The sequence below is a fragment of the Megalopta genalis genome, chromosome 8 (genome assembly GCF_051020955.1).
Source record: "Megalopta genalis isolate 19385.01 chromosome 8, iyMegGena1_principal, whole genome shotgun sequence".
Lineage (NCBI taxonomy): Eukaryota > Metazoa > Arthropoda > Insecta > Hymenoptera > Halictidae > Megalopta > Megalopta genalis.
In genome coordinates this window covers 9045717-9073511 of record NC_135020.1, presented here as the reverse complement: position 1 = coordinate 9073511, position 27795 = coordinate 9045717, and the positions used below count along the sequence as shown (strand labels likewise).

Below are 27795 nucleotides of genomic sequence, written 5' to 3'. Positions count from 1 at the left end.
AGGCTCGATTAAACGGCCCCGACCGTTTCCAGGCCGCGACTCCGAACATCCACGACGAGCGGGGGATTTCAATCTTGCGGGTTCAAGAATACGATTCTTCTCGTCAAACTGCCGAGGGATGCGATCTAACGAAGCGAAATCGAGAAACAAAGCAAATCGATATGGTTCCAAGGGAACATCCCCGAGGATATATTCGATGTACCATCGTGTTCCATAAAGTCGCCGAACAAGAGACTATCGTGTACTCGAGGACTGGATAATCTTCTGGAAAAGAAAACGTCTGTTTCTACGCGAATTGCGTGCCAAATCACAGCGGAGAGTATTTCACGTGGGAGCGTCGTTGCGCGACGTCGAGTCACGACAAATTCGAACAGAGTCACACCGTGGATCCGTAGGTGGCAGATATCTATATTTCCCTTTCTAACGAATCTTCCACCTCCGGAATCAACGTATTAATCTCCTAGCACGATAGATCGTGATTGGCGGAAGAACCGGGTCGGTACCATGCGCGAAGTTGCATCTATTACACGAGTTCGATATTCTTCTGATTTTCGCTGTGAAACTGTCTTTGGAGATACCGTTACAAACGGGAGTTGTAAGGAACGGCGTATAACAAATGCGCTTTGCAGGCATAGGACCGACATAGAGCCGTCATAGGCGCCGGCACAGAATTTGTATGCAGGGTAATCGACTCACAGGGACACAGAACTGCCCGATCTCGCCGCTGTATACCGGTTAATCAAGCCGCGGGGGGCGCAGAACTGACTCAGCACAGCTGTATACGGGGTAATCGACTCCCAGGGGCGCAGAACCAGCCTATCGTCGTTGTATACCGCGTAATCAACGTGCAGGGGCGTCGCGAACCGACTCGGTGAATCGCAGCGTGGGGTAGCAGGGAAACGTATTCGATTTTCTTTCAACGACAATCGTTCCGCGAATTAATTACAGGAAATCGTCGTTTTCGTCGATCGACGATTCGAGGCGGTAGTATACGAGAACGGTGTGCGCCGTTATCGTCGAGAAGCCTTGGTACCAGGGGCCCCCGACTTTCTAGGGAATATATCCGTAGGCGTTTTAAGCCGTAAGCGAACCGAGAATCAACTTTTCTAAGGCATCGATCGTTAAACGAACGAATACTCCTGGACGTTGACGCTTCGACGGCCGTCGGGAAAGCGCATATAGCGGCCGTCGACGCGTCGACGGTGTAATCGGTACTAAACCTGACGCCAAATAAGAAGGTCCCTGAGAAATGTCGACAACCGAACTCGTTCATTGGTTCACGAGTGAACATAATCGAGCGGAGCAGCAGGGACCGTGAATCGAAGCGTTAACGGAACGAGATGCGCGTAACAGGTTCCTTTTTATTTGGTGTTAACTATAGTCCTCGTGGATTAGGATCCTGTTATCGCTCACCTGGCAATCAGAACACCAAATCGCAATAATTAAGGTAACGAGCGCGCTCGCCGGGATAGTTTTCGTTCGACTTTATTTATAGTTTCTCTAGAGATTAATGTCGGGTGTTATCGAATCCCTAGCGTTAGGTTAGACTTTCGGGCGACCGGGTGACGTTCGCTGGCCCACCTATGACTCGAGAGAGAGAGAACTATGCGACCGAGAACAGTCGTTTCGGAACGCGAGACAAGGAGCGAGAGTAATACGCGTTCGAACCGTAAAGCGACGCGGGACGTCCATGGGTCTCACCTCGCGAATCGCCGGAGATTTTCTGTAATTGTTTCGAGCCCCGAGACGGAGTGGAGCCGAATCACGGTGGTCGTCTTAGGATAGTTGTCGTCTCGACCGTCAGCGTAGCACTGTCCTCGCGTCCGGTCGCGTCGCTGGCGGACGGGACGGTGTCATTTGGTAGCCGGTTGCCAGGCGCGTGCCTATGGCAACCCGTAGCCAGTATGGATCTCACATTAGCGCGCGATCTTCTAGCCGATTTAGGGATATCGTACAAAACGTGATCGCGAAACGAATCTCCGCGCGTGTTACGGTTTTAGTCCGACCGATGCGTATTCGTATTTTTCGACCAGCTTCTATATTCCGCATTTTTCAATGGCATATGGACACACACACACTGATTATCGGAAGGATTCCTACGAATTTTCTGTTTGTTCGATTTATCTCGGACGCGTTTCTAGCCGACGATGGGACAGATAATCGGCTCTGTCAATTACATTTAATATTATCGTTACGATAAAACACGATTATTCACCGAACGACGGCGAACGGTGTACTTCTAATCGTAAGTAATCCTAAGCAATACGGGGCGGAGGTGTATTTCCCAAAACGAAGTGCTTTAATTATTCTAATAACGATTATATACAGAAAGCTCTATTTAAACTGTACTCGAACGACGAGAGCGTATTATACAGGGTGCCGCAATAACGAGAACTGAAATTCGAGATTCAATTGATTGGTCATTGATTGGACACAACACCATATATGCCACACGACATTCCATGATGTCGGACGAGTATCGTTCCCATCGCTGGCCGCGATACGATCGAATCCGTCGACCGGAAACACGTTAGCCGATGATTTTCCGTAGCGTTCTCAAATGGTTTCTCCGATCTCTTCACGAACCACGGATTCAGGAGAGAAAAAAAGAAAAGGTTGAACCGTTGATCGTTGTTCCTAAAACAGATGAAAGCACGTGAACCTAGAGAATTTAATTTTTCCAGTTGAAAAAATCGCATAATCCATGATGCATATTTACCATAAATATCTGCAGTCTCGAGTCGTCGTCCTGGGAGCCGAGACGGCTGAATCGGTCGCCGCTGGTTAATTGAAACCGGAGAAAGATTCAGTTTTCAATGTTGTACATTTCCCCCGACGGAACCGAATTGTGGTCGGTGACAGAACCGGAAGCGAAAATCATAGGCGTCGATATTTCCGGTGGCTCCGCGTTGCGTAATCGATCGAGCGTTACACAATTTTTATATGTTTTCTATGGAAAAAAAGTGAAACAAGAGGACCCTAGACGGCAAAACAACGAATGTTATATTACAAACTTTTTCTACCCAAGCGATGAAGGAAACGCGGAAACGTTCCGTCGACTTACCTCTGCCAAGATCTGGCGGTAAAACTAAAAAGCTTGCATAGTGTTCACAAATTTGGAAGATCGTTCGTTGAACGAAGAAGCGATAGAGGGCAAGAGAGAGAGAGAGGGAGAGAGAGAGAGAGAGAGAGAAAAGAGAGAGAGAGCGTTGCCAGAGTTAAGTCGAAGAAGCTTCCAAGAATTTGTTGTTCCGTTGTTTAACGTTACTTCTGGCGTGCGGTGGGCACGTAGAGACGAAACACGCGAGAAAAGGTCCCTGTTCAACAAGAAAAAAAAAAGTGACTACAGAGCAGAAGGTACATATGCGATTAGGGTACTAGCGACGAAAAATTTGGACACCGAGAAAGAGAAGAAGGAGGAGAGAGAGAGAGAGAGAGAGAGAGAGAGAGAGGCAAGATAAAAATAATCGATATTTTCGTAGGTGAGCCATACGATGCGGCTTGTTCCTCGGGTAATCGGCGAAACGCGTGGATGATGTTCGCGTAGAAAAAAAAACAAAAACAAAGAGGTTCGCACCTTGACATAACCTACGCTCGCGTAGAGAACGTCGATCGGAGGGGGACTTGTGTAAATATCTTGTAGGGCAAACTGAGGCCGTTCGTTTCCGTTGTATTTTGTACGTACATTTTGATTTTGTAGGCGCATCAAGATCCACACAGTCCAGTAATCGGTAATTTAGAATACATATCGTGCGTGCTTGTTGGTCGGTCGTTCGTGTTCGAATGTTCTGTGCAGCCGCCGCGCAATTCGAGGTCTTTTAGCGACCCTCTCTAACCCTCCGACGTGTTTAGAAAAATATTAGAAATCAAATACGCGAGCCAACGGGTCGCGTGTAGGCTAGAAAAAGATCCTGCTCGGACCGGAAGTGTTCCCTCGTTCGCCGAGATCTTTCGTGAAGATCTCTTTTGTAAAATTCGCGTGAAAGAGGAACGGCGGGACGCGACGCTAACGAGGGAAAGACGATCGCGAGAAACGATCGCGACGATTTTCCGGACCGAGCGTAGCATAAGGAGTATACTTGTTAGTATACTTGTTGTTAGAAGCGAAAATGTGCGTAGTTGTAAATCTGAGAAGGAACCTAGTCAATTGATCGAACGTTAGAGGTTCTCGTAGATCGTAATTTCAATCGGAGACTAGAGCCAGCCCTATGTGAAACGTAACTTCCACATCGAATCCATTTCATTGTCGGATTCGTGTTCGATTCCATTGTTACGATCGATTGAGCGCGTAGAATAGACACACACACACACGGAGACTCTCGATCTCGCCGATTAGACGAGATCCCGACGAACGGACGGATAGACGACGCACAGACGACTCTGGTGTATTTACATTAGCGTGCAATTTCATTCGGAACGCGTCACAACGATGTGTGCGCGCGCGCGAGTAAGAACGAATCAAAACTTTGTTAACGGTAGTCGAGTAGCGTGTCGCGGAACGTTATGTCGTGTGTTGTGTGTCGTCGTATGGTCGGTGTCGTTGTGTCGTCGTGTCGGGTAGCCATAGTACGACAGTAGCCAGATGCGATACGAATTGTTAAGCTTAGAGGCACTTTTTTATGACGAAACCTTAGTGATTAGGAAGCAATCGTCCCTGCGTACGTGTACATATATACGGTCTGTCGTGTCGTCGAAGTATTCGGCTGGCAATGAGACGCGAAACAATCGAGCTCGCGATTCTTCCAGCTTAAAGTCATCGTTCCGAGAAACAACTATCTAATGAACTAGAGATATCGTTAATATATCAATTTCGAACACTTTCTTCTGTTTTTTGCGCACACGCCCGCACTAGTCTGTAAGCACGAGCATCGTTTTCATTGTTCCGTTGCGATGACGAACGTGGAGATTCCTAAGGTAATTTAAAGCAACTTTTTCCTTAGCAAAAATGCAATCCGCGGTTTCGTTTACGAGTTATTGACGAAAAACAGTGACCAATCAGAGGCGAGATCATTTGGCGCGAGACGGCCGAGCCAATGAGCGGAGCTGGGCTTCGCGCGCTAGTTGGCTGGGCCGCCGCGCGCCAGCCGAGCTCGCCTCTTATTGGTCAGTGTTTTTCGTTGATAATTCGTAAACGAAACCTCGGGGAAAATTTTCGCAAAGGAGAAAGTTGCTTCAAATGACCTCAGGAACCTCCCATGGATTGCGAGACATTTTCGGGACACCCTGTATGTAGTTCGGGACCGCTGGAAGCATGAAATCTTTAGCGAATGTTTCGGTATCGCCGGTCGAATACCTCGACGATGGAACGCGTCTAATGCTCTGCGCAGAGTGTACACTGTACACAGTTAATCGAGTCCCGTACTGCCAAATATAATATCTCTCTCGCCGCCGAAACAGAAGGTTCTGCACGCGAAACTCATTCGTCAGCCACGTCCACGTTAATCGAGCTTGCACAAGAGAACAAGCGCAGCCGTTTGAAATCATTCTAATTCTTTGCCGCACGCGATTCGTCGACCAAACAGTTCACTGTGTACGATCTTCGTAAGACAAACACACGGGTCACCATAATCGAAGATCGATGATCGAAAGATCTGCCTTAGATCTCTCGTGATCACCAAAGTTTCTAGAACGCAATTCACTCTGCAACACTTTTGAGTTCCGATAAACGATCACGGTCCAATAATGATCGATCGATAGAGGACAGTCCGAGTGCTGCAAGAATCACTTTCCTTTTCGCTCGATCTTTTCTTCTTTCCGCCATCGCCGGTTGCATTTATTTTCGAACCAAATCGAGAAACGTTCTCTAAATGTTAGCAGGGGCATTAGATTTTCTCGTTGGACCGCGACCGCGTCCGGCTTTTTCTCGTTGGATCGTTGGATCGATGGATCGATGGATTGTTACCGACGAGAACCGCGTATTCGCCCAGCGGAAATTATATCTTTAGGCCAGATGCTCGCCTCGCGTCGACAACTTGTATCTCGCGGCAGCTGAATTGTAAATTCAGAAGAATAAAAGAGGAATATATCGTTACTGTTATCCGTCCGTGTGATTTGATCATTTTCCGACATTCGACGCTCCCAGACACAACCTCTAAAACAGCCATTTAAGATATAAAGCATTTTAAAATATGAAACGTTGGAAAATCCAGAAAAGATCCCTCTATCCATACCAACATACCTATATTCCTTTTTTGTTTATTTCAGCTAGGATCGATTACTTCTAACCAATTTTACATTTCATGCTCGAACATCAAATATCTGCAAATATCGTTGAAAATTGCAACGTTTAAGTAACGTTCAAAATTCAAAACCTATAAAAATAGCGCTATTACACATGACGGTAATATATCGAAACCGTTGATCAAAATCAGCTGTTGGTAATTTTGTCTCCCAATTTGAGCGTTTCACCACTACGTATGATGGCGCTATTTTTATATTTTACACAGCAAGTAATTCGTATCAGATTTTACATTGTATCTTACGGGGAAAGTGATATAAATCATCTGGTCTTCTTATTTTCAATAATACAAATGCAGACTGACAGTGGATTAGAACTGCAATTACATATATTGAAATCAAACAGAGCCAGTTAATCGAGTGTCAAATAATGGTGTGAAAATATTAAACCATAACAACGTTTTGTGTGATACTGAAACAATGATGACAGCAGTGATGACACCGTGATTCTGTAGTTGGCTCACGTGTCCATTTGCCGGTTGCGTTTGATGCAGTACATAATTCTCTTTTAAAAAATGGCAAAACAATTGAGCGACCAAATTCTAGATTATTTAGCCGAACACGGGAAAGTCAGTTCTCTGACTCTTGCGGATATTTTTAAAGAAAATCATCAGAAAATAATCGGAGCGATTAAAAGCCTGGAATCAATCGGTGATGTAAGTGTAACAGATTATCTTCTAGAATTTTACACGTTGTATTAATTTACAGACATCTTTATCGAAAGTTATTATTAATATTTAAAAATATTGTTTAAGAATTTGTATGTTAATCGTATACAAAGACGAATGTGTAAATGTCATCATAACCCTAAAAGCTTTCTATTAGTATACGATTTCTGTCAGAAAATTGTTTCCACGTCAATTTTGTTAATTCAAAACGTGTTTTACAGTTAATTACATCGCAGCAAATAAACGAGAAAAAGTGGGAATTAACATCGGAAGGTCAGCACGTGGTAGATCATGGGAGTCATGAAGCAGCAGTGTATAATGCTATTCCCGACGATGGAGTACCTCAACCTGAAATCATGCAAAGAGTTCCATTTGCAAAAATTGGATTTTCGAAAGCATTGCAGGCTGGTTGGGTTGAAATTGACAAAAGCAGTGGTACAGCTATTATAAAAAAGAAAGTAGAATCTATCGAGGATACGACGCAGAATCATCTAAAAGATTTAGAAAGTCTGACTGATCGTCTTAAAAATGATTATAAGAAAAGAAAACTCATTCAAGAAGTGTATGTATCTTATTGGATCACCTCTTTTTATCGGTTTAGACATGTATAAACTGTTTTATTCCCAACAGTGTTATAAAGTCGATCTCAGTGGGGAAAGGTCCAAATTTTACGACAAAAGTTGAAAAGTTGGAAACAGAGCTGACTGCAGACATGATAATGAGCGGTGCTTGGAAAACTAAGAAGTTCAAGCCATATAATTTTTCAGCAATGGGCTCTGCTCTTGATGTAGGTCATTTGCACCCTCTGTTAAAAGTTAGAAGCGAATTTAGGAAAATATTCCTTGAAATGGGGTAAGAAAGAAATACAAGAAAATAAATACTTCAATTTATTCTAATTAGTAACATTTTTACTTTTCATTTTCCAGTTTCACAGAAATGCCAACAAACAATTTTGTTGAGAGCTCTTTCTGGAACTTTGATGCTCTGTTTCAACCTCAGCAACACCCAGCTAGGGACTCTCATGATACCTTTTTCATATCTGGTATTTCTGTCAATATATTTACTTCTTCGATTCTATTATTAATAACTAAGTATTGATGTTTCATTTTAGAACCATCTCGCACTACAAATTTCCCAGAAGATTATTTAGAAAAAGTGAAAAAAGTACATAGTGAGGGAGGATACGGGTCTATAGGTTATCGTTACAACTGGAAATTGGAGGAAGCACAGAAAAATCTCCTTCGTACTCATACAACTGCTGTCAGTGCTAGGATGCTCTACAAGCTAATGGAAACGGTAATGAAAAGTGTATGATGACTATGTGTTCGTTGAATATTTTGATAGAATATTATGAACAGGGCATACAAATGAATTTCAGGGCGAATTTAAACCAGTGAAATATTTCAGCATCGATAGAGTATTTCGTAATGAAACATTGGATGCCACGCATCTTGCAGAATTTCACCAGATCGAAGGCGTAGTTGCTGATTACAATCTTACACTGGGTGACTTGATAGGTGTACTGTACGAATTTTTCAAGAAGCTTGGAATCACGCAACTCGAATTTAAACCTGCGTATAATCCATATACCGAGCCGAGCATGGAAATTTTCTGTTACCATAATGGTTTACAAAAATGGATAGAAATTGGTAACAGCGGAATGTTCCGACCAGAAATGCTGTTACCGATGGGTTTACCCAGCAACGTACGCGTAATTGCTTGGGGATTGTCTTTAGAAAGGTAAAGTAACGCTAGCAATTGTTTTCTTTATTTTTGGGCAAAAGTAGTACAGAAAAGTTAATACTTTTTACAGGCCGACTATGATTAAATACGGAATAAATAATATACGAGATTTAGTTGGATCGAAAGTGGATATGGAAATGGTTTATAACAATCCTATTTGTCGATTAAACAAGTAAATATTTTTCTAAACACTATTAAGGTATTTATATCAAAGCATACAGAAATTATTCACACAAACCGTGGAGAAGAATAAAATTTTGTTTATAGGATCAGTAATATGCCTTTGCAGAAGAAGAGGTCCGATGACCAAAAACAGGAGAAATCCACTCTGCAAGAATCGGCAAAGCATGAAACCGTGCCTTGTGCGTTTGAGTGTACAGGAATATTCGAAAAACAAAAACTTATAGTCTTTTGCGATCCGAAACATCCAATGAAGTTCCTGGAACCGTTGCTTCGCATCGTGAAACCCTATATTAAAATATTTGTACAAACATTTGTGCACTCGACAGTTCAAGATTGCCCAAAAAATCTTTTAACTTTTGGTTCAGAATACCAAGAGAAAAACGAGAACGTCGATATGCATTTAACAATCATTTGGAAAGATGTCGGAGTCGATCCAATAATGCAATTACCGGGAGCGCAACAAATATCAGGAGCGGTGAACGTAGCGAGATATTTAAATCGTGTGATCGAAAGATACAATCCAGAATTGTTGCGCTACGAGAGCAACGGGGTGTTATATGCAAATCGAGTAGACTCTTATTTAGAAAAGATGCATAATATGTTGCATTCGAATGCGCCTCATGGTATTCGCAAGACGTCACGCTACATAATGGGCGAGCACGTGTCTCTCGTTGATATCCTTTTGGATACCTTGGAAAAGTCCGAATAATTCAAATAAATTCAAAGGACTGTACAATTTTGCCAACAAATTTTGTATTCTTATACGTAAGATGTACGATACCGTTGACTCTAATACAACTAAAAGAGAAAGGAGCAAAATATAAAAAGTGATCTAGGATTCACAGATTACTTGTAATTGATATAATTTGCGTTATTTTGTTTTCTATTGTGCTTTTTTTTTCCTCCAGATCGTGATGCGCTGTTTGTGAGAATGCATCATTGTTGCAAATGAGGAGATACAGACTTGTGTCAATGATTGTATGTGTGTATGAATGCCAGCAACAGCATTGTCGGTTGCTAGGCTTTTGCGTGATCCAATGCTCGGAGAGTGCGCCAGTGTATATGCAACTGATGCGTGCCTGTGTACAACGGTTTGCCTGACTCTAGGCGCCTAACCATTGGAAGGTTACGAATTGTATTTCAATTCGTAAAGGTGAATTCTCTTACAATCTTCCCTTTACACTTTATGCAATACTTTGTTCATATGAAGACAATTGAATATGTCTTTTTAACACGCAAACTACTAAAAATTTAGATGACTCACAACCAAGTATTTATTTAGAGAAGTAGTTTCTTACAGAATTGTTATGTTTACTTGAAAGAAGATCTCGAGGTTTCCCTTGCTGTAGCGCGATAATACCGAAGACTATCAATCAATTTCTATTCAGTGGCGAAATTGTTAAGAACATACAACGCGAAATTCTTCGAATAGTTGTTTAATACTTCTAGTTTCGTGTATGGACATAAATATTTTTATAAGCGCAGCGATGGACACAAGGAATGCTAAATAAATTAATTTTTCGTTCTTCTAGTTTTCGTTGTTGTATAATTCTTGTAACATCATTTCCGCAGGAAACCGGCGTTGTGCAGGACATTGTAGATCTTGTCGCGTGGAATTTTGTCCGTCTCGCGATCGATCACCTGGAACGGGAACACAAAACGGATTTACATATTCGCGCGGAGGCGACGAGCGCGATTCGTCGAAGTTTACCTGCATCTCTTTGTTGAGGAACCAGGATTCTTGGGCGAGTTTCGCCGCGATTCTGGGATTCTTGTAGAAGTCGTTTCGCAGCTCGTTAGGCAGCGTGTCTTCTATCGCCGAAGTCAACAGATTGGCAGGATGCGGATACACGACCCCGGAAGGGAAGTAAAACTGAGGAGCGGCCGCGCAGATTCCCGCGAGAACGACGATCGCTATGATCGCGTTCATCCTGCGAAATTTCACCTCCAAAGCACTCTGCAAGGACACAATGTGTAACATTCAACCCGGCTATACGAGTGTGCTATACGTGTCACACAGGGACGGATATTCGGTGAGATCTTGCAGAAAGAAAAACATATGAACCGCAGAGAACCGTCGCGTCGTGGTTTGATATTTCATCGCGATCTTAGTCAATGATCGCGAGCATTCTATCTGCGATTCGTATATTCATTCTCGCTTTTTTATCCGATCCCTAATAACGTCCTATTTCATTTTGCAGAACATTCGTTTCCTTCAAGACTTACAAATACGCAAGAGGAGACCACCCTGAACACTACCTTGTACGATTCGCTCTTTCCTGCAGAGCGTAGACGATATTCTAAGAAATATGTAAACGTCTAATTCCGGCGGACACCTCCGAAACAGCTTTAGAAGTCACGCGCCATACGGAGCTTGTGTAACTACACTTTCTTTCGTTTGTTTTGTTCGCGGGACACAGAAAGAACCGAAGCGAAACATGATCTCTCTCCGTCTCTCTCTCTCTCTCTCTCTCTCTCTCTCTCTCTCTCTCTCGCTCTCGCTCTCTTCTATGTTCGATTTCGTCGTTGATGAAAGTAATCGTCGCCGAACCGCTTTATCAGTCTCGACGCTGCGAGAAGTCGAGCCGACGAGATTAATACTTATTTAGAAAATTGCATTTTCCAGCGCCGTCGGGACATCGATCAACTTTTAACTCTGCCGATAAATGTATCTTGAACGACGACGTTTCGACCCCGGGCGGTCGTAGTTCCGGCGTCGAAAACAGAAAAGCGAGGTTTACACGTGCTGGTTTGGATATAGAAAAACGAAAGAGGAAAAAGCAAAAAGTGACTTTCTCTCACATACGATGCGACAGTTGGTCCCTTTGGATCGTTCCTAATGCCGAAGAATCAGATGCTTGTTGCCCCGCGGATGCTGTCCGTGACTCCCGGAACCGGAAAATTCCCGTCTGGATCCCGGATCTTCGTTGTTCGATCCTGGGTCACCCGTAACCCGTCGTCCCTCGGCACTCGACTCAACGGACTCGGCACTCGACGAACCACCCGGCTCGAAAGGATCTAGTTATTGCTGTTGTGCGTGTCTAACTGAATTCAAGATCCGTTACAGTGTTACTTATATAGCCGGCGACTGTGCAGAGTGAGCTCACGACACTGTAAGCCGCCTCTGAGGTTACATTCGACGTTTCTTGGCCATTGCCTAGCTTGTGGTCCTTCTGTCGGCCTTAGAGCTCGCGACCGAGGCCACTGTTCCTTCGTTAAACCGTTTCAAGGGTGAGGATACCTGCCTCCAGACCATTCAAGCGTTTTTTCCTTTTCTTTGCCTTCTCTCGTCGTCTCCGTCGTTCGCCGGAGATATACATGTCTTTTCAATGTCTCTCGCTTGCTTTCTGCCAGGGTGCGGCCGAAAATGTGCTCTGCTGCACAAAGGACACAGGCTGGAAAGTATCGTACAGTCGCGTGTGTGCCGGACAATTCCTTGAGACGAGCTGCGGAAACGAATGAGAATTAATTAAAATTGTGTAAGAGGGCTCGAGAATCTTGTCGCCGGGGCCCTCGTCTTTCCAAAAAATCATGTTCCCCGGAAAATTCGAATTTTTTTTCTCAGATACATCTAATCGCACAGTTGTAACAATTAACAATTAATTGTATACGATAAATGTCGTTGTAACAATCGATGCAACCGCGGCTCGAATCAAGTGTGTCGGGCGCCCGTCATATCCACAGACGCACGCGTTCGGGGTCACGCATCATTTGATAGTTCGAACTCGAGTTACCGAGGGAAACGATTAGCGGCGGTGCATTGCTTACGCAAACGTGCGCCGGTGACAGGATTACGTTATCGGAACGCGGAGCGTCAACCCGGCGCGTTAATGTCTGAAAGATGCACGGAGCATTGAAGTTCGATAAAGGGCATAGCAGTGACCGAGACTCCGTTTCACTTTTCACGTTCCGAGGGAATCGCTCCTCGCCGAGAGTTACGAGCCGAGAATCGGTTAAGAGTCGCGCAACGTTAAATTTCAGGTGTAAAGCCCGAGAAACGTACGTGTCCCGCGTGGAAACGTGTTTCGCGTTGCAAGCGAATAATTGCGGAATTTCGTGCGGCCGCTCGTCTCCGTGCGACAGTTTCACCGAAAACGAGTCGCTGCTCGACTTTCACACCGAAAACGCCTTTTCTAAAGTTCAAACGCGCAAGGAATCCCGGGAATTTCTCCCCCCCCCCTCTCTCTCTCTCTGTCTCTCTCTCTGCTGGACGGATTTTTGCGCGCGCGATCCTTCGTGAAATATTTCGAAATACCGTATAAAATCGTCGAAGTCCTCTTCCAGATTGAAATTCGTACATCGATCCGCGCTCGTTTCGAAACGTGTGCCTATAGCAGAGTTTCCGTTTTCTCGGCGAAATACATCGCGAATCTGGCGTTGTCGGAGTTCGATAAAACATGTTGCGTGTGGTTAGGTTTCATACAGCCCACGCGTGTATCCTGAATTTTTCGCCGGTACGTCCGCGTTTTCCGGTTCACGCGTCATACGTGTAGTCATGTTTCTTCGGAGAAAGAGAGAGAGAGAGAAAGGGAGGGGGAAGAGTCGAGCTGCATTGGACACGCCGTATTTACATTTACTATAACGCTACACCATTACGTGAACCGTCGCTTTCCATTGGGTCGCTCTCTTATCTTTCCCTGGTCGAGTTCCGTAGACACGGTCTCTGTATATTCGCCGAAGATGGCTGGATTATGCCGACAGAAAATATTGTATAAAGTTATTGTTATAAAGTTATTATTGTATAAAGTTAAGCGAGACGAAGAAAGGTCGCTCTGTTCGAAGCGTTCGAAGAAGACAAAGGCTCGCGGATACACGCGATAGTACTCGTACCCGGTATTCGGGTCAATGTTACGTCCTTACAGGCGATATACCCAGAGGCAGCGGTTACCCTTGTCGGAATTAACTCGCCCGTATCAGGAAGTCGTTCACTCTCTCGGCGGCGCGCGTCGCGAGCGATTCGCGCACATAATTCCCTGGAAGACGCGTCGTCGGTGGAAAGGTTATGTCACGCGGCACGGTGAAAGACAAGGCTTATAGCAATAACAATGAGCGTTGGCCGTGCACTTGAGCCGAGGATCGCACCAATCACACCTCGTGAATCCGTTTTGGTTCGAACGTAACCGGTTACGCGAATAAATCGTGGATTCTTTCTGCGAATGCATCGCTCGAATAAAAAATGAATCGAGTCACACCTTGACGTCCGGTCGTCGACTTTTTATCGTACAACTTAATAGAAAGCGTTTTCAACTTGAAACGGAATTAAACGTTAAGGGAAACGAGATGATGAACGTGAATGTAAATTGCTTGTTCTTCCTTTTTGTTTTCAGGTTTTTTTATCGACAAGTTGTTTACCGTGTAATATCATGTTTTCAGATGCCGCGGAGCGCTCGTGGACGTTGACGTACTCCGCTCTTTTTAAAAAACCAAGGTCTCCATTATCCTCAGATCCCGCTGTCCAATGTCTGCTTTCCCGTCTCGGTGGTCGCAGAAATTACAGCCGTTCAAAAGTTGCAAGAAAACTCGATTTCATTTGCGAGCGAGGCGCGAAGCTGATCCGTCAATATCGGAACCGTTGAGTCATGCAGTACACGCGATATAAAGTATAAATCAATCATCCTGCGGCACGGCGTCCATTCTCGGTGATGTAATTCGCATTACAATCACAATGCGATCGTGGACAGCCATGAAATTAGCAGCTGTCCGGAATGACCGCAGCTCTTATTCGCGCCGCCTTCAGCGATGCCTGAAGCTACAGGTCTGATCTCGGTGAAATTAATCAACAGGTTCATTTAGTTTACATCTTTTATATATATATATATATATATATATATATATATATATCTATATAAACAAGTTGTACAGTACAGAACGTATGGATACGCGAACACGAGCGTCTCTTGTACGCTGGCAAACGAGCTTCACGATCAATGAAATACGCCGCGTAATTACAGGTAATTATGGTTCCGTTGTTTCAACGACGTTAAGCTAGCATATAAAATTACAAAAATCGTCGATTTACATGGTAAATCAATTTGCATCGTGGAAGCTGGTCCTGGCAAGATGGCAACCGCGCGACGCCTTCTCAAATAACAGTAGGAAGGACATCCCTAAGCGGCACGGCGAATATTTTCAAATTATTTTTGAAACATCTATAGCGGGGAAAGCTCGGATTCTCCGCCTTAAACTATTCCGATACGCCCAACGCTAGGATCATCAATTATTTCTCATTATTCGTTAGCTCGCAGTAAATAGCGGACAGGAAAGATGCGTTATTCTTCTGGACATATGGTAGCTGCGACAAATTATTTGCGTACGTTCGCTCACCAATCCGGTGCAATCTGCATGCAATTTCTATGGCCGTTCGTCGCGCGAACGTTTTAGTAGCTTCGAAACTGAGACTCTGTTATTGTTTACAGGGGCTGCGCGTACAGAGACGTGGATCGCCGAAGCGATTGGTTGGTTTAATGGTAGTATTGGTAAGCCGGCGAGATGGTTTTTTGGTAAACGGGAATGGCTGCGTGGGCCACGGTTGGGGCCAGAGTTTTGCCGATCACTGGGACGGAGCTGTGGACTTGCACGTGGTCGAGACGAGCGGTCTTGATTAGGGTCGGTTGCTGCACGGAGACCCTCTCGATCTTGGTCGCTGGTTCAACGACATTTAATTCCTGGAGGGTTTCGATAGGCCTGGTGACGACCACGCGTCTTGTCGACACTCGCTCGTCGGCTGGCTCCGCGTTGTCCGGAGCCGGAGTCGCGGATAGAACGCGGCCTCTCACGCGGCTGACGTCCTCCAGGGCAGAGTTCACAAACCCCGATCGACCGAATCCAACCTAAACAGGCAATTTGCGTTCGAGTAATGCGATCTAGAAGTTGAGTAGAGATTGGGTCCTAATGTACCTCGGCGACGTTGCCGCGCGCGGTGAGCAGCTCGAGCAGCCTGTTCTGATTGGTCTTGTCCTCTTCGGGGGTGGAGTTGGGACTGACGATTACGTTGGGCGAGGGGTCATGTGCCACGAAAGGCTCGTTGCCGACACCGTTGTTGATGGTTCTCACCTGCGTGCTCTGTCCGCTGACCTAACGATCAAGGAGAAAAGATCTAACAACTTCCCATTATGGTATAATCTGGTCGCGCGGCTCGATAGAGCGATACCTGCTGCGCCAATTGTTGGTCCTGTTGCAGCTGACGGAAGTCGGGATTCTCAACAACAACGCTCTCATCGTTGGAGCCGGAGGCAGGCGGGAAGGAAGCTCCAGGGGCAGCGAGAGGCGGAGCGATCGTCGAGGGAGCGAAGTTGTAGATACCTTGGATGTGATGAGGATTGTACGGTTGGATCAGAGCTGGGCCCTTCTGGACCTTGGAGGTCGGTTGGTCCAGCTCGAGCACCGCTGACCCGGCTGGCCGCACCACCACGCGTTCCTCGATGTCGTAGAATTGTTTCTGGATCGCTGGACGGCGCACCTATCAGCAAACGAATTTGGTCATTTTGATCCTGATGTTTCGGTTCTAAGGTCGAACGATGCGTAGTTTAGTAGAATAGCGCTTACCTCGAATTTGCGAGTCTGCACGGCCGGTTTCACCACGTCCAATTGCTTTTCCAGAACCACCGGCTGAGCCTCGATCTTGGTCACCGGAACGTGGGACACCGTTGGAATATGTTTGACAAATGGCACCGCCGCGACCGCCGGTACCTGGGCGGCGGTGTAGCCGACGTGGTGAGCCTCGATGTTGGCAGGATACGAGCCGTAAGTGAGACCGTGAGGCTCCACGTTGTCGATGTAAGTAACACCTGCCGGGCTCAGGTACGGCATCCGGATGGACACTGTGCTACCATGGCCGCCTTGCAACAGCGCCGCCGCTACTACCACGAATACGATTGCTGTCTGCTGCATCCTGGACGATGAACATCGAAACAGCACGTTTAAACGATGCATATTAAGAATACAAAAGTGTATACATGAAGTACAGTGACTCCCGTTGATGTTCGGACACTTATCAAAACGCGATAACTTTTTAATCTTTTATTATCAATCCTTTGCACTCGAAACCATATTAACTGTAAATTTAAATTAACTCTTTTGACTTATGGTATTTTCATCTTAGTGACAAAGTGCATTTTATGCATACGAAATCGAGTCTTGTGACTAATACAACAGTTAGACTTTTAATAATTCTTTATACCTAAGCTTTGACATTATAAAAATTATCTTGGAAAGTGGTGTAACAATTTTAGTGGTGTCTCAGAGTCATCATTCGAGTGCAAAGAGTTACAAAATCATTGAGTACTTCTTGCCAAATATCTAACTACCGCTATATGGTGAGAATTTTGCAAGAAAACACTAGCTTAATATTTTATGTTAATAAAATCCGGGCAGATATTCGGAGGAGGCAGAAACGCTCTATGCACGCCTTGAAAATTTGGGAACTAATTCTATTATGCTTTTGTCGTAGCGATGCCGTATCGATGGTTACCTGGTTCCTCGAGAAACTGTATCAACGAAGGGGTGCAAGCCTCTGTCTCGGCAGTGGCAGCGGGCGTTGCTTATATGGCGGCGCGGTACCAACGGGGACCCCTTCTCACAAAACGGCCCGGTATCCGGTATCCCTCCCATCATTGACAAAGACTTAACACCAACCAAAAACTGGGTCGTTTTACGCATCGTGCTACCAAGTACTCAATCTTCGAAAAACCTGCTCCGTGGTGATTGACAGGCTATGTTCGCCATCGGCCAATCATCGGCTCTATATTTCGCAACGAATAGATCCTGCCTATTAGCGGTTCGTAATTGTGTCCGCATCGTGACCTAAGCTGGAACATGCCTGGGTCAAAATCGAGCCGGCAATCAAATTCCAAGAGAAAGCTATTATTTAACCCAGACAAAGGGTTTGCCAATCGAGTCAGATCTCATCGTTCTTTAAACATCGCTGGTCTCGTTTCTCTAATGCAAATCTATGGAATTATTATACAAAGAAATTCAGATTTTCTTGTTCATGGTGTGGGCGGACTCTTGTTAATTTTTTCGTTGAAAATGAAATTCCTACAATGAACCAATCGACCATGAGTGGAATACGAGAAACGAGATATCTCGTTTTTTCTTTCTTCTTCTAATTCTTCTTCTGTTCCTTTTCTCGTCCGCGAATTTGTGGACGCGATTTATCGAGGCGATTACTGAGAAGATCGTTTGTAAAATGAATTACATATTGCCGGCGACGTGACAGCTATTTACACGGAAATAAAAGAAATACCGGGGTAGTACGCGGAGACGCAGATTGCTGGATCGAGACTCCCGGGCCACGATAATGGTTGTGCAACGTTTTCATCTGGATCGTTCGAAAGAGTAAAATCTGATCGCGGTCTCTCTCCTCCCCTTGGGCCCATCCGACCTTGTAACACAGTCGGGTTGGGCAAGATCCGATAGCCGAGAGCACCGCGCGTCGAAGGTGGTATAAAAATATTGCTCATTACGCGTTATGCCTTTTATACTAATCTGAAAAGAACTTTCGCGATATAAATTCGACGTCGCGGCTACAGCCCCACCGATGGAATATTAATATATTCAATACAATAATTTGTTTCAGGTTCGAGCCAACCTTGGATCCGATCCGGTTCGGAACTAGTTCGCGAAAAATCTAGGACGACCGTCGTTTCGCAATGACGACAACGCATACGTGACACATCGATGATCGAAATTTCTACAGAATTAGTTCGGAGATTCTTTGGAAAAGAAGCTCCAAAATCTAGAACATGGACGCCGTTATACGTCGACGACCAAAGGAAACGCTTTGCTTTCTTTTCGCGTAAAAGCTCCGACAGCTCCCGTTAACGGGACGAAATTGCAGAGTTCAGGAAACCACGGTAGTCTTCGGCACTCTTTTCTCTTATTTTAACATGGGCCTCCGTGATTCGGTCAGCGAGTGTTGAACTTTACGCGGGCCGTCGGAACGCCGGGCCGCGCGACACGAATATCAAACCATTCCTAAAAGCGCATCGACCCAGTTCGCTTCACTGTTTTCACTTTCGAGCGACCATAATCGGCCTCCATTCACGCCCATGCGACGACATTCGTCGACCCATTGACGGCCGGCATTCCTAATTCTGAGAAGAAGAAACTTCCTCGCGCGGATTCCTATTCTTCTTCGTCGCCGTTATCGATCACCCCCACGAGGCGTACTCTTCTTTCTCTAGCTTTCTAAAGATGTTCAATAATGTCCATGATCGAAGCAAGATAGTCTGTTAAAAATGCCTTCGTTTTTTCCAGGATCTCCGTTAATGAATCAGCTGTGGAATTAAAAGAGGATTAACAGTCGAATAATCAGCCAGTGGAGTAATATAGTCGAGCGATTTTCAAGGACACGAGGTCGAACACATACGCATCAGACTCGTGTACACGCGGATTTTTAATTGGATCGCATTCGCTTGTAAACTCATGAAGAACAGGGATGAAGAAAGAAAGAATCGGTTGGTCATGAAGAAAGAGAAAGAATCAGTTGGTCATTTAGCCGTGAAACGAAACTGTCGATGAGTCGGTAAATATGTATTAAACATGCCATTTTCGGGTCTCCCATATGCGCACGCACACGACCACGCATACGCGTACGCGTCGCGGCGAACGGTTCTTGTTTTTCCTCTGTTTTTTTCATTATTTTTTTCGTTCTTTTTTCGGGCGTGATCACGCACGTTTGTCCATTCTTGCTCGATCAGCGATCTCGTTCCGATAAGCGGCGTCCTCTCGTTCTGATCGACGAAACTGAAAGTGAACCGAAACAAAACCTTACCAAACCGTCCGCCCCGTGTGTTACGTGTACGCGCGCGAACTGGACGTCCTTCTTTCGTAATTCCGACCAGTCCCCGTAAGCATAAAAACCGAAAATATTTTGTTACACCCGCCAAACCATTCGGCTACACCCTAAGTATCTACTCTTCACGGCACACAACCTGGTCGTTAATCAATTGAGCACTGGACCCGCGAACCTGTTCTGACACACTATGAGTTTCAAAGATTCTACCATGACCTTCGACACCAGTAGTTCTTGATCGCGCGCAAGCACACAAAGTCACAGCTTCGTGAACATTATTTTACATTCATTCATCGTACGTTATTATTATTCAAAACTATTTTATACGTTCAATCGTTTTTCCTACGTCGACTTTTTCAACTTTTCCCGCAATGATTGTAAAATTAATTTTGCCAGAAACACATACAGTGACCAACAAAACTGTTTTAAAACTGGATTAAATGACTTGGATTTTTGTCAAACGATAGAGGGACTAATCAACTGAACGATTGTCTAAAATACTTTGTTTTTTTTTGCTGTTACTTAAGATACTCGAGGTCATAATATTGCAGGTTGTTGGATTCGTGTTGACCTTGACTATCAGAGTGATAAGAAAAATGTATCATACCATTTAAAACACTTCGATGACCTTGAAATCTCAGAAGATATAACCTTGGACAAACAATGTTTTCCTCTGATATCTTTTTACTAGCATGAAAAACAAGCGAGATATTTTAGATGCCCGAGTTAGGTGAGACACCCGGTATATTAAAGCGTGGTTTAATGCACCGATTGCTGCATATGCTCCAAGCCAGGATTTACAATTTTTGCAACAACTTTACATTGTATAAAGAAGTTGACAACAGAATAAGCGAAGTAACAACACAAATTTAGTAGGAATTTATGATATTCGATTCCAAAATGTGCAGCATTAGCTTTTTTGATAGAGAATTGTCTTCTAATATAAAGAGGCATACGATTCAAAATTTGAATTCTGAACGAACACTTATATCAAGCGAAAGGATTATTTTTAATGGTATAAAAAATTACTATTGACATAGAAAATTTGATCTCATCGCAATCTTTTACGAAACTTTCTTTTTAATTTAAACTCCTATAACTAAGGACCATCCCAGCATACATACATATCGTATTTGTCAATTTATCGATTAAAATTATTAGTTACGCCTGATTCTTATCATTTAGGATGATAAATGCGACATTATTTAAGGTTCTACCTAACACTAATCGGAAATCAAGCGACACAATAGAAGGTGGTACAAATCTTGAAATAGTTTCGTTAAATTGAATTTCGATCATTTTTTGTAGCTTTCGAATAGGACTGCTCTGCGCAGCGGCCCCTTATAGTCGATTTCAGGTTTGAAACGGTATTATGCTGGGTTGCATGTTCACAGGCGCCGAGCTTTGACTCTGGTCTACTAGATGGCCGAGAAATTCCCTGTTTCAAAATAAAATCGCATAGAATAACCGAATTTTGTGTACCGGCCACCCTACTAGTACGGCTGCAGCAAATAGGGCTTTCAATCTAGAAAGGCGGTAAATGTCAATGCATGTGTTCCCTGTGATTTTATGGATGATCTGGAACGCGTCCGTCCGTTTGAAGAACAAGGCAATGGTTTTGCCGACGAATACGATGTCTGAGCTCTGCGCAAATTGATTTCGGTAGGTCGCATAATACTGGCAAAGATTTCCGCGAAATGCTTTCAGCGTAATAGCGAGCAGGTTAACAACAAAGAGCGAATCTCTTTGACCTGAGAGAATTCATTCGAGGAAAATGAGCACTCGAGATTGCTGCCAGTTTCGTCTGGAACGGATAAATATGCCAGAAGTGATCCTGTTTGATAAACCCTACCACACAGTACGTTTGCGATTATTTGACGAAAACCACTGCTACTTTCAAGTTGCACTACAATAGTTGTTTTTTAAACTGCCTTTTATAGCACACTTATATAAGTGTTGTAAATAATGAAATTATTGATGTAAAAATGAATTGTTTTCAGTACACTTGTGGCAGAGCTAAAGACAATCAAATAGTATGCCTTAGTCTCACAGTGTCTCGACGTCATTGTATATTTTTTCACAGTAAGGACGAGCTGTATGTTACTGACCTAAAGGTATGCCATTGTTGTAATTATTTGTGTTGTTAGTAAGCGATGATCTGTGTGTAATAATTGTAGACTGATAGCTCGCAATATTACAATCTTGTTTTTAGAGCGCCAATGGTTTGTTCATAAATGGAGTTGCTCAGGAGCCATTTCAAACAACCAAATTGCATCCGAACGATGTCATTGGAGTGGGTTGCCCTGATGTTGACGTGAAAGACAAGAGCATGTTTGCATACATATTGCGTTTGATCGTGGTAAAATTTAGTTTTGTATACTCAAAAGATTGCTTACTATACTTCTTACTTACACCGCTCTGTGCCATTGCAATTTTAGCAACCACAAACAGTGCCAAGTAACGACGCCACGAGCACCCTTTCAGAAACGGTATTGAACGAAACGGGCGTGTCTACGCGACGCGCGACAAATGACGAATCTGATTCTGCGATCAAACGTAAAGGATTGCAAAATATTTATGATGTCGAAGTGGTTCCAAGAAAAATACCTAAATTGGATAATGACGCAGGATCTTGTTCAAAGAAAAAACCTGCGGAAAGTAATTTAACATTTTTTATTTCTCGCATTTTATCTTTAAGCTGCATGTAGGACTACATTGAAATCAATCATTGAAATTTCAGAATATAGCGATGCGATGGATGAGAACGATCTTGAAGTAATCCACGTTTCGTTAAACAACAGTGTGTCAAAATCGAATCATGACAATTGTGACTCCGGTATGAAAAATACCAAATTAAATGGTCAATCGAATTTAAGCAAACATGCGGATTGCGATATGTCGATTGGAAGTCGTAGCGTAGATGATCAAAAGTATTGCGAGTCATCGACGAACTGTGAAGTAAAACCCGATGATCTGATAAATTCTATGAATTTAGAGTCACTTGTGTTGGGTGATATGAATAGTAGTATTAAGGACAAACAGAATTCTGTTGGCAGTTGTAAAAATACTTTTCAAAATGTACAGAAGTCGACTGAAAATAATCTGTCGAATAACAAGAATAAGGAGAATCTATTTAGTAATACCGCTAAGCGTAAAAACAAACAGTCTGAAAACCGAGTGGAAGATGCCAGTACAAAAGTCAGTTCGAAAAGAAACGATAAAACTAGTAACGGTGCAATGTCTTCGAGACTGCCTTCAAGTTTTATACATGTTGGCGATACGGTGATCAAGCTGGAAGAGGAATTGCAATTAACAGATACAGACGAAGATGCAATTTTTGATTCCACGAACGATATTCGCATACCAATCGTATCTCCGATCAAATTAAAACAAGTACAACAACAGCCAAAGGCAAAATTTTCAGAAGAGGATGTTGTTAACTTAAGCGATACCGAGGATGATATCTTTCCATGTTCTCAATTGTTCGATATTGGATTCGGTATGAACACGTCGATCAAACAGGAGGTCAAAAAAGAAGTGAAAGAAGAGGAAGCGGAGGTGGAGCATGAGCAATTCAGTATGCTCGACGACGAGGATTTAGTCATCTCGTTATCGGACAGCGACGACGAAGACAAAAACTGGCTGCGTAGATTATCTCGCAGTCAAACAGTGAACGAAGATGACATTAAAACGGAGACAAGAGATGATTGTATCATAAAGGAAGATATGGACATAGAAATCATCGACGTTCAAAAGCCCACCGACGCTTTGAAAAAGTCTGTAGACAAATTGCTGTCGACTAGAAACGAGAGAGCCGAAGCAGAGAAGGACATGCGAATAGAAAAAGAAAAGAGAAGTTCTACACACGACGTGGATGAAGAAAACAAAAGTTTAAACGAGATGCATTCGTTGAGAACCTCTCTGGAAAAAGCGGTAATTGATTCCGTAGATCGTGCCGCAAACTCACTGGAGTGGTCCAATAAATGTACAACTACCTATCAAAAATCCCCCGAAGCCTTGAAACGCAAAACCCTTGGTTTGGATAGACATGAAACAGAGAGTCGTTCGACAAGCACAGTGGAACCTGTAACAACATTTAGGAAGAAGTCGCTTGAGAGGAAAGTACCTCAGATAGAGCCACTACATCTGCCTACTACCAGAAGAAGGAGCATCAGTGCTAATAGAGTAAAACAAGTTCCTGAGATATCTCTTAAAGAGAAATTGTCTGGCAAGGAGAAGAAGGAATTGAAAGAGAAAGCTAAGTTAGAAGAATATATGCGAGCGAAGGATCAAAAGAACCGCAGAGTGCTCAACAAATGGGCAGACTGCCTCCCTCCGAGCAAGAAGAAAATTAGTCCGCTCACTAAGGAGGAGAAGAAACAATTAGCAAACGACAGGAAACAGAAGTTGAAACAAATTGCCATGGAAGAAAAGCGATTGTCCTTGGAGAATAATCAAGAGAAAAAACGCATCGCCACGAAGCCCAAGGCAAAGATATCGTTGAAAACGAGGAGCGACTTTCTCGTGGAGGCTACAGTTTCCGCGACGAAATTAGGTGAGACAAAAGAGAAACCGAAAGCTGTCAATCGGCCCACGATAGCGAATAATGTCCCAAGTCCGATAACATCTGAAAGTACAAAAAGCAAAGAGGCGGTTAAAGAAATACGGTCTCATAATGTTCTTGGCAGAATACCTAAGAAAAGCGCCGCAGTCAAAACTAAAACGAATGCTTCGGCTCAAGACGCCCTGGAGGAGGTGATGTTGTCTCAAAGGATGAAAATCATAGATAATAGCGTGAGGGGAACGCAAGCAAAGAATAAGTCAAATACAAATTCAATCTCAAGTGCCGCTACTGTTCCGGTTTTGAAACCTCTCGGGAAAATGTCAAAGAAACGCGTATCGTTTTCTACGGAGATCAAGACTGTACGCGAATATGAAATCGACGAGTCGAACGTCTTGAAGAAACTCACAGGAAAGGACGCGCCTCTGCCTGTCAGACCTATGAAGAAACTAGCGGAGAACGAAATGACAAATCAATTTTTATTGCGTATCTTTTCATGGAACCCAGTTTGGTTGGAGGAGCAGCAGCGTTTGAATAGCACCGCACCCGTTGTTCGTGACGACGAGCTTCATGTGATGCTGACGCATTATAAGTCATACGAAGAGTATTACAGAATTATGTCACCTCTTCTGCTGTTAGAGACCTGGTACGGAATAACGAAAGAGTTTCAAACTATCGATAAGAATTGTAGACGACCCACTCTGATGTGTTCAATCGTTGAGAACTCCATTGAAACGACTTCGCCGTCCCCTAATGTGCAGTTTACCACCTTGATGCTTGAGGTATTGGTTACGAGAGAGGACCTACAGAAGCAGGCGCACCCCACTTACGGGGACCTGGTGTTCTTTGAATACACCAGGAATCAACAAAAAGGACAGACGTTCCATAAAGTGTTCGCCTACGTGGAGAATGTTCATAATACTACGCTGTCAGACTGGACGTATTACAACAAGGAATTAGCCAACTACGTGCGGAGACCTTACGCCTTGATAACGTATACAGTACAGACAAGACGCTTAGAATCAAACATTCTGGTGAATAAAGTTAGAAGATTGAGAAGCGTAACGTACCTGCGTCCCAATTTACGAATGGTGCAGGCTCTGGAGTATCTTCCTACATCGCCAGTGGTGAACTTAATTTTGAATCCCAAAATCGAGCAATACCATTTACCTAATGTTTTTATCCAACCCGAGCAACTGTTTACTCGGGACAAGCTGAATCCAAAGCAGCTAGAGGCTGTGTTCAAGGTGACTGAGACTATAGTACAAAAGCAGGCGAAACTGTGTTTCATACAGGGACCACCTGGTACGGGCAAGTCAAAGGTTATTGTAAATATAGTGAGTCAAGTGTTGTATGGAAACAACAGATACGTGAGTAATGAGAGCCCCTTGAAGATACTAGTCTGTGCCCCGTCGAACGCTGCTATCGACGAGATCACTTTGAGGCTACTGCAAATCAGGTCCAGCATGAAGCAGAAACGGTTTAAGATGGTAAGGATCGGTCGGTCGGAGGTAATGCATCCCACCGTCAAGGACATCTCTGTGGTCGAGCTAGCCAAGCGGGACATGAAGAAAACGCAAACCACCTCGATGAATACACCGTTAGACAGCGTAGAAGAGGAAAAGACTCTTCTCGAGTCAAAAATTAACAAGCTGAAGTGTGAAATAGCAGGCACGCACAACATGGAAGAGGCATACAAGGAACATCTGAAGATGAGGTTGGCGGACATGATCGTCAAGTATGAACTGTTGAAAAATCGTAGACCGCTGAATGAAAAGAACTCAAAGGAGTTTGCTAGGATACAGCGATCTGCTGAGAACAGGGTCCTTAGCCACGCGGATATTATAACTTGCACTTTGTCATCGTGTTATAGCAAGCAGATGGAATCCCTTTTTGTTACCAATAAAAAGGGGATATCAGTCTGTATTGTGGACGAAGCCACGCAGAGTATCGAAACAGAAACTCTGATACCGCTGATGCTAGGTGTGAATACATTGGTTTTGGTTGGCGATCCTTATCAGCTACCTGCCACAGTTCTGAGTCCTCAAGCGAAGAAAATGGGATTGGACCAGTCCATTTTCTCAAGGGTTCAAAACGCTTTTGAAATGAATCCGATCAATCCCATGATCATGCTGGATACTCAGTACAGGATGCAACACGACATTTGTTCGTGGCCTAACAAGTTCTTCTATGCTGGGAAATTGAAGACAGCCGTAATGCGCGACGATGAGTTCCCATTCCACTCGTACAGAATTTTCCATGTCAATACCATCCAGAACAATGATAACTTCTCGAATACCAATGAGGCCCAGTTTGTAGCCAATATGATACACTCGATGCTGACGCACGCCAATTTGGATGGCTACGACTTCATTTCCTATGGCATTCTTACGCCATACAACAACCAGAAACACGTGATACTGAAGAAAATCAATGAAAAGTCAGTAATTGTCCATCTATTTTGAAGATCTATGACTGTAGATATAAGTAACCAGACTGTAGATATTTATACGTAAATTTATAGAAAATGAAAGTGCCAGAGCTTCCATTGGAGTTTAAGGAAGATAAGAATCTGAATAAATAAAATCTGCAGTCTGGTCATGATACATTATTTGCAGACTACTGTTCGATAGGTACTAATAACAATGATGATTTTAGAATGTTGTCACTGTCGGAAAATCTCAGGAAAAAAATTAAATTTGAAGTGAACACGGTTGACGGCTTTCAAGGACAAGAACGAGATGTAATTATTATGTCATGCGTACGAAGCCAGAAAATTGGTTTTTTATCTGATAGGCAAAGACTATGCGTTGCCCTTACACGAGCCAAACACAGTCTAATAATCTGTGGTAACTTCAGCGTGTTTAACGTAAGATAATATTATTAAAATATTATTAATATTATTGTGATCATCAATAATTTGTACATGAAATAACTTATGTTCATTGCAGAAAGACCCGATGTGGAATGCGCTATTGACTGATGCAAGATCGAGAAAAATATATTTTAACATAAATGCTCAAGCAGATCCTCACGAGATTAAACAACATGTTGTTAAGAGATTTAGTAGTTAATGTTCAAATTGTACATTTGTAAATCACGTATCACCGAAACTTTACTTGCTCCTCTGTAAAATACATCTAATGTAGATTGTTATTAATTTTTCTACGTCATTGCTTTTTTAAATAAATACATTTTTGTGAAGAATGCAGGAAGTGCTGCGAAACATCCACGCCACAATTAAATGTGTTCATACAAATGATTACAAATATAATAATGTACAGCAGGCGTAGACCAAATCTTTGGCCCGTGGTCCCTGTGGTCCTTCACACTCCCCCTGTGCTACCCATGCATGGGTAGTAATGTGTATGAAGTAATAGTAATGGAGCTTGTGACTCCCAGCATCCTAAATTCCACTCAAGGCCAGTGGTATCTATTAGTGTCTAGTGTGCCCAATGGAATGAAACAATCTGCTTTGCTCAGATTGGTTGGCGATTCACAGTAGAACAGTGCTGCCCTCTTAGTTAATGACAATGAGACGAAATAGCGAGTAAACAAGAGAGCGTGAGCCAATCAGAGAAAAGCAGTTTCTCTCTTACTAAGCCCGT

The 27795-nt window shown here is 43.6% G+C and overlaps 5 protein-coding genes across 16 annotated transcripts in view; 3 read left to right on the top strand and 2 right to left on the bottom strand.

Moving 5' to 3' along the window:
• Window positions 1-6037, top strand: part of LOC117227733 (A-type potassium channel modulatory protein KCNIP1) — a 38071-nt gene extending 32034 nt beyond the window's left edge. For 4 of the 5 annotated variants that reach the window (XM_033483235.2, XM_033483232.2, XM_033483231.2 and 1 more), the window contains exon 7: window positions 33-6037. The gene's annotated coding sequence lies outside the window, so the exon portion shown is untranslated. Of the gene's footprint in view, window positions 1-2 lie in introns of all 5 variants that reach the window. The other variant, XM_033483233.2, reaches the window with a different exon arrangement.
• A 439-nt stretch (window positions 6038-6476) lies between these two features.
• On the top strand, window positions 6477-9696 carry alpha-PheRS (phenylalanine--tRNA ligase alpha subunit). Of its 3 annotated transcripts, none has more exons than XM_033483407.2 (8): window positions 6477-6893; window positions 7127-7467; window positions 7536-7757; window positions 7832-7947; window positions 8017-8201; window positions 8284-8645; window positions 8719-8820; window positions 8897-9018. In XM_033483407.2, exons 1-8 carry the CDS (start codon window positions 6753-6755, stop codon window positions 8913-8915), a joined length of 1488 nt encoding a protein of 495 aa, XP_033339298.2. In that variant the 5' UTR covers window positions 6477-6752; the 3' UTR covers window positions 8916-9018. The 3 variants fall into 3 exon arrangements, with proteins under 3 accessions (XP_033339298.2, XP_033339297.2, XP_076380472.1); XM_033483406.2 differs by having other exon boundaries at window positions 6478-6893; window positions 8916-9696; XM_076524357.1 differs by having other exon boundaries at window positions 6478-6893; window positions 8719-8847; window positions 8916-9018.
• Window positions 9697-10251: 555 nt separating this feature from the next.
• LOC117227869 (uncharacterized) lies at window positions 10252-11777 on the bottom strand. Of its 3 annotated transcripts, none has more exons than XM_033483414.2 (3): window positions 11638-11777; window positions 10543-10762; window positions 10252-10472 (listed from the first exon to the last, which is right to left on the bottom strand). In XM_033483414.2, exons 2-3 carry the CDS (start codon window positions 10759-10761, stop codon window positions 10392-10394), a joined length of 300 nt encoding a protein of 99 aa, XP_033339305.1. In that variant the 5' UTR covers window position 10762; window positions 11638-11777; the 3' UTR covers window positions 10252-10391. The 3 variants fall into 3 exon arrangements, with proteins under 3 accessions (XP_033339305.1, XP_033339301.1, XP_076380485.1); XM_033483410.2 differs by having other exon boundaries at window positions 11634-11752; XM_076524370.1 differs by lacking the exon at window positions 11638-11777 and having other exon boundaries at window positions 10543-10812.
• A 2874-nt stretch (window positions 11778-14651) lies between these two features.
• LOC143259982 (uncharacterized) lies at window positions 14652-17489 on the bottom strand. Its single transcript, XM_076524358.1, has 5 exons — window positions 17302-17489; window positions 16377-16722; window positions 15982-16290; window positions 15729-15905; window positions 14652-15661 (listed from the first exon to the last, which is right to left on the bottom strand). Exons 1-5 carry the CDS (start codon window positions 17487-17489, stop codon window positions 15293-15295), a joined length of 1389 nt encoding a protein of 462 aa, XP_076380473.1. The 3' UTR covers window positions 14652-15292.
• Window positions 17490-18546: 1057 nt separating this feature from the next.
• Setx (probable helicase senataxin) lies at window positions 18547-27394 on the top strand. 4 transcript variants are annotated; one of them, XM_076524353.1, is made up of 9 exons: window positions 18547-18685; window positions 19089-19356; window positions 21230-21484; window positions 21627-21740; window positions 21839-21985; window positions 22065-22284; window positions 22367-26627; window positions 26846-27056; window positions 27139-27394. In XM_076524353.1, the coding sequence occupies exons 3-9, from the start codon at window positions 21401-21403 to the stop codon at window positions 27259-27261; spliced, it is 5160 nt and encodes a 1719-aa protein (XP_076380468.1). In that variant the 5' UTR covers window positions 18547-18685; window positions 19089-19356; window positions 21230-21400; the 3' UTR covers window positions 27262-27394. The 4 variants fall into 4 exon arrangements, with proteins under 4 accessions (XP_076380468.1, XP_033339288.2, XP_033339289.2 ...); XM_033483397.2 differs by having other exon boundaries at window positions 21021-21484; XM_033483398.2 differs by having other exon boundaries at window positions 20178-21484.
• The last annotated feature ends 401 nt before the right edge of the window (window positions 27395-27795 follow it).

Coding starts and splice junctions, on each gene's coding strand:
- alpha-PheRS (XM_033483406.2), top strand. CDS start 6,753: ATGGCAAAACAATTGAGCGACCAAATTCTAGATTATTTAGCCGAACAC. Junction 7,948..8,016: donor TGATACCTTTTTCATATCTG/GTATTTCTGTCA, acceptor GTTTCATTTTAG/AACCATCTCGCACTACAAAT. Junction 8,646..8,718: donor TGGGGATTGTCTTTAGAAAG/GTAAAGTAACGC, acceptor TACTTTTTACAG/GCCGACTATGATTAAATACG.
- LOC117227869 (XM_076524370.1), bottom strand. CDS start 10,812: ATGTTACACATTGTGTCCTTGCAGAGTGCTTTGGAGGTGAAATTTCGC. Junction 10,473..10,542: donor TCCTCAACAAAGAGATGCAG/GTAAACTTCGAC, acceptor TTCCCGTTCCAG/GTGATCGATCGCGAGACGGA.
- LOC143259982 (XM_076524358.1), bottom strand. CDS start 17,489: ATGCGTAAAACGACCCAGTTTTTGGTTGGTGTTAAGTCTTTGTCAATG. Junction 16,291..16,376: donor TGCAGACTCGCAAATTCGAG/GTAAGCGCTATT, acceptor GTTTGCTGATAG/GTGCGCCGTCCAGCGATCCA. Junction 15,662..15,728: donor CGCGCGGCAACGTCGCCGAG/GTACATTAGGAC, acceptor TTGCCTGTTTAG/GTTGGATTCGGTCGATCGGG.
- Setx (XM_076524353.1), top strand. CDS start 21,401: ATGAGCACTCGAGATTGCTGCCAGTTTCGTCTGGAACGGATAAATATG. Junction 21,485..21,626: donor TTGATAAACCCTACCACACA/GTACGTTTGCGA, acceptor AATTGTTTTCAG/TACACTTGTGGCAGAGCTAA. Junction 26,628..26,845: donor CTGAAGAAAATCAATGAAAA/GTCAGTAATTGT, acceptor TGATGATTTTAG/AATGTTGTCACTGTCGGAAA.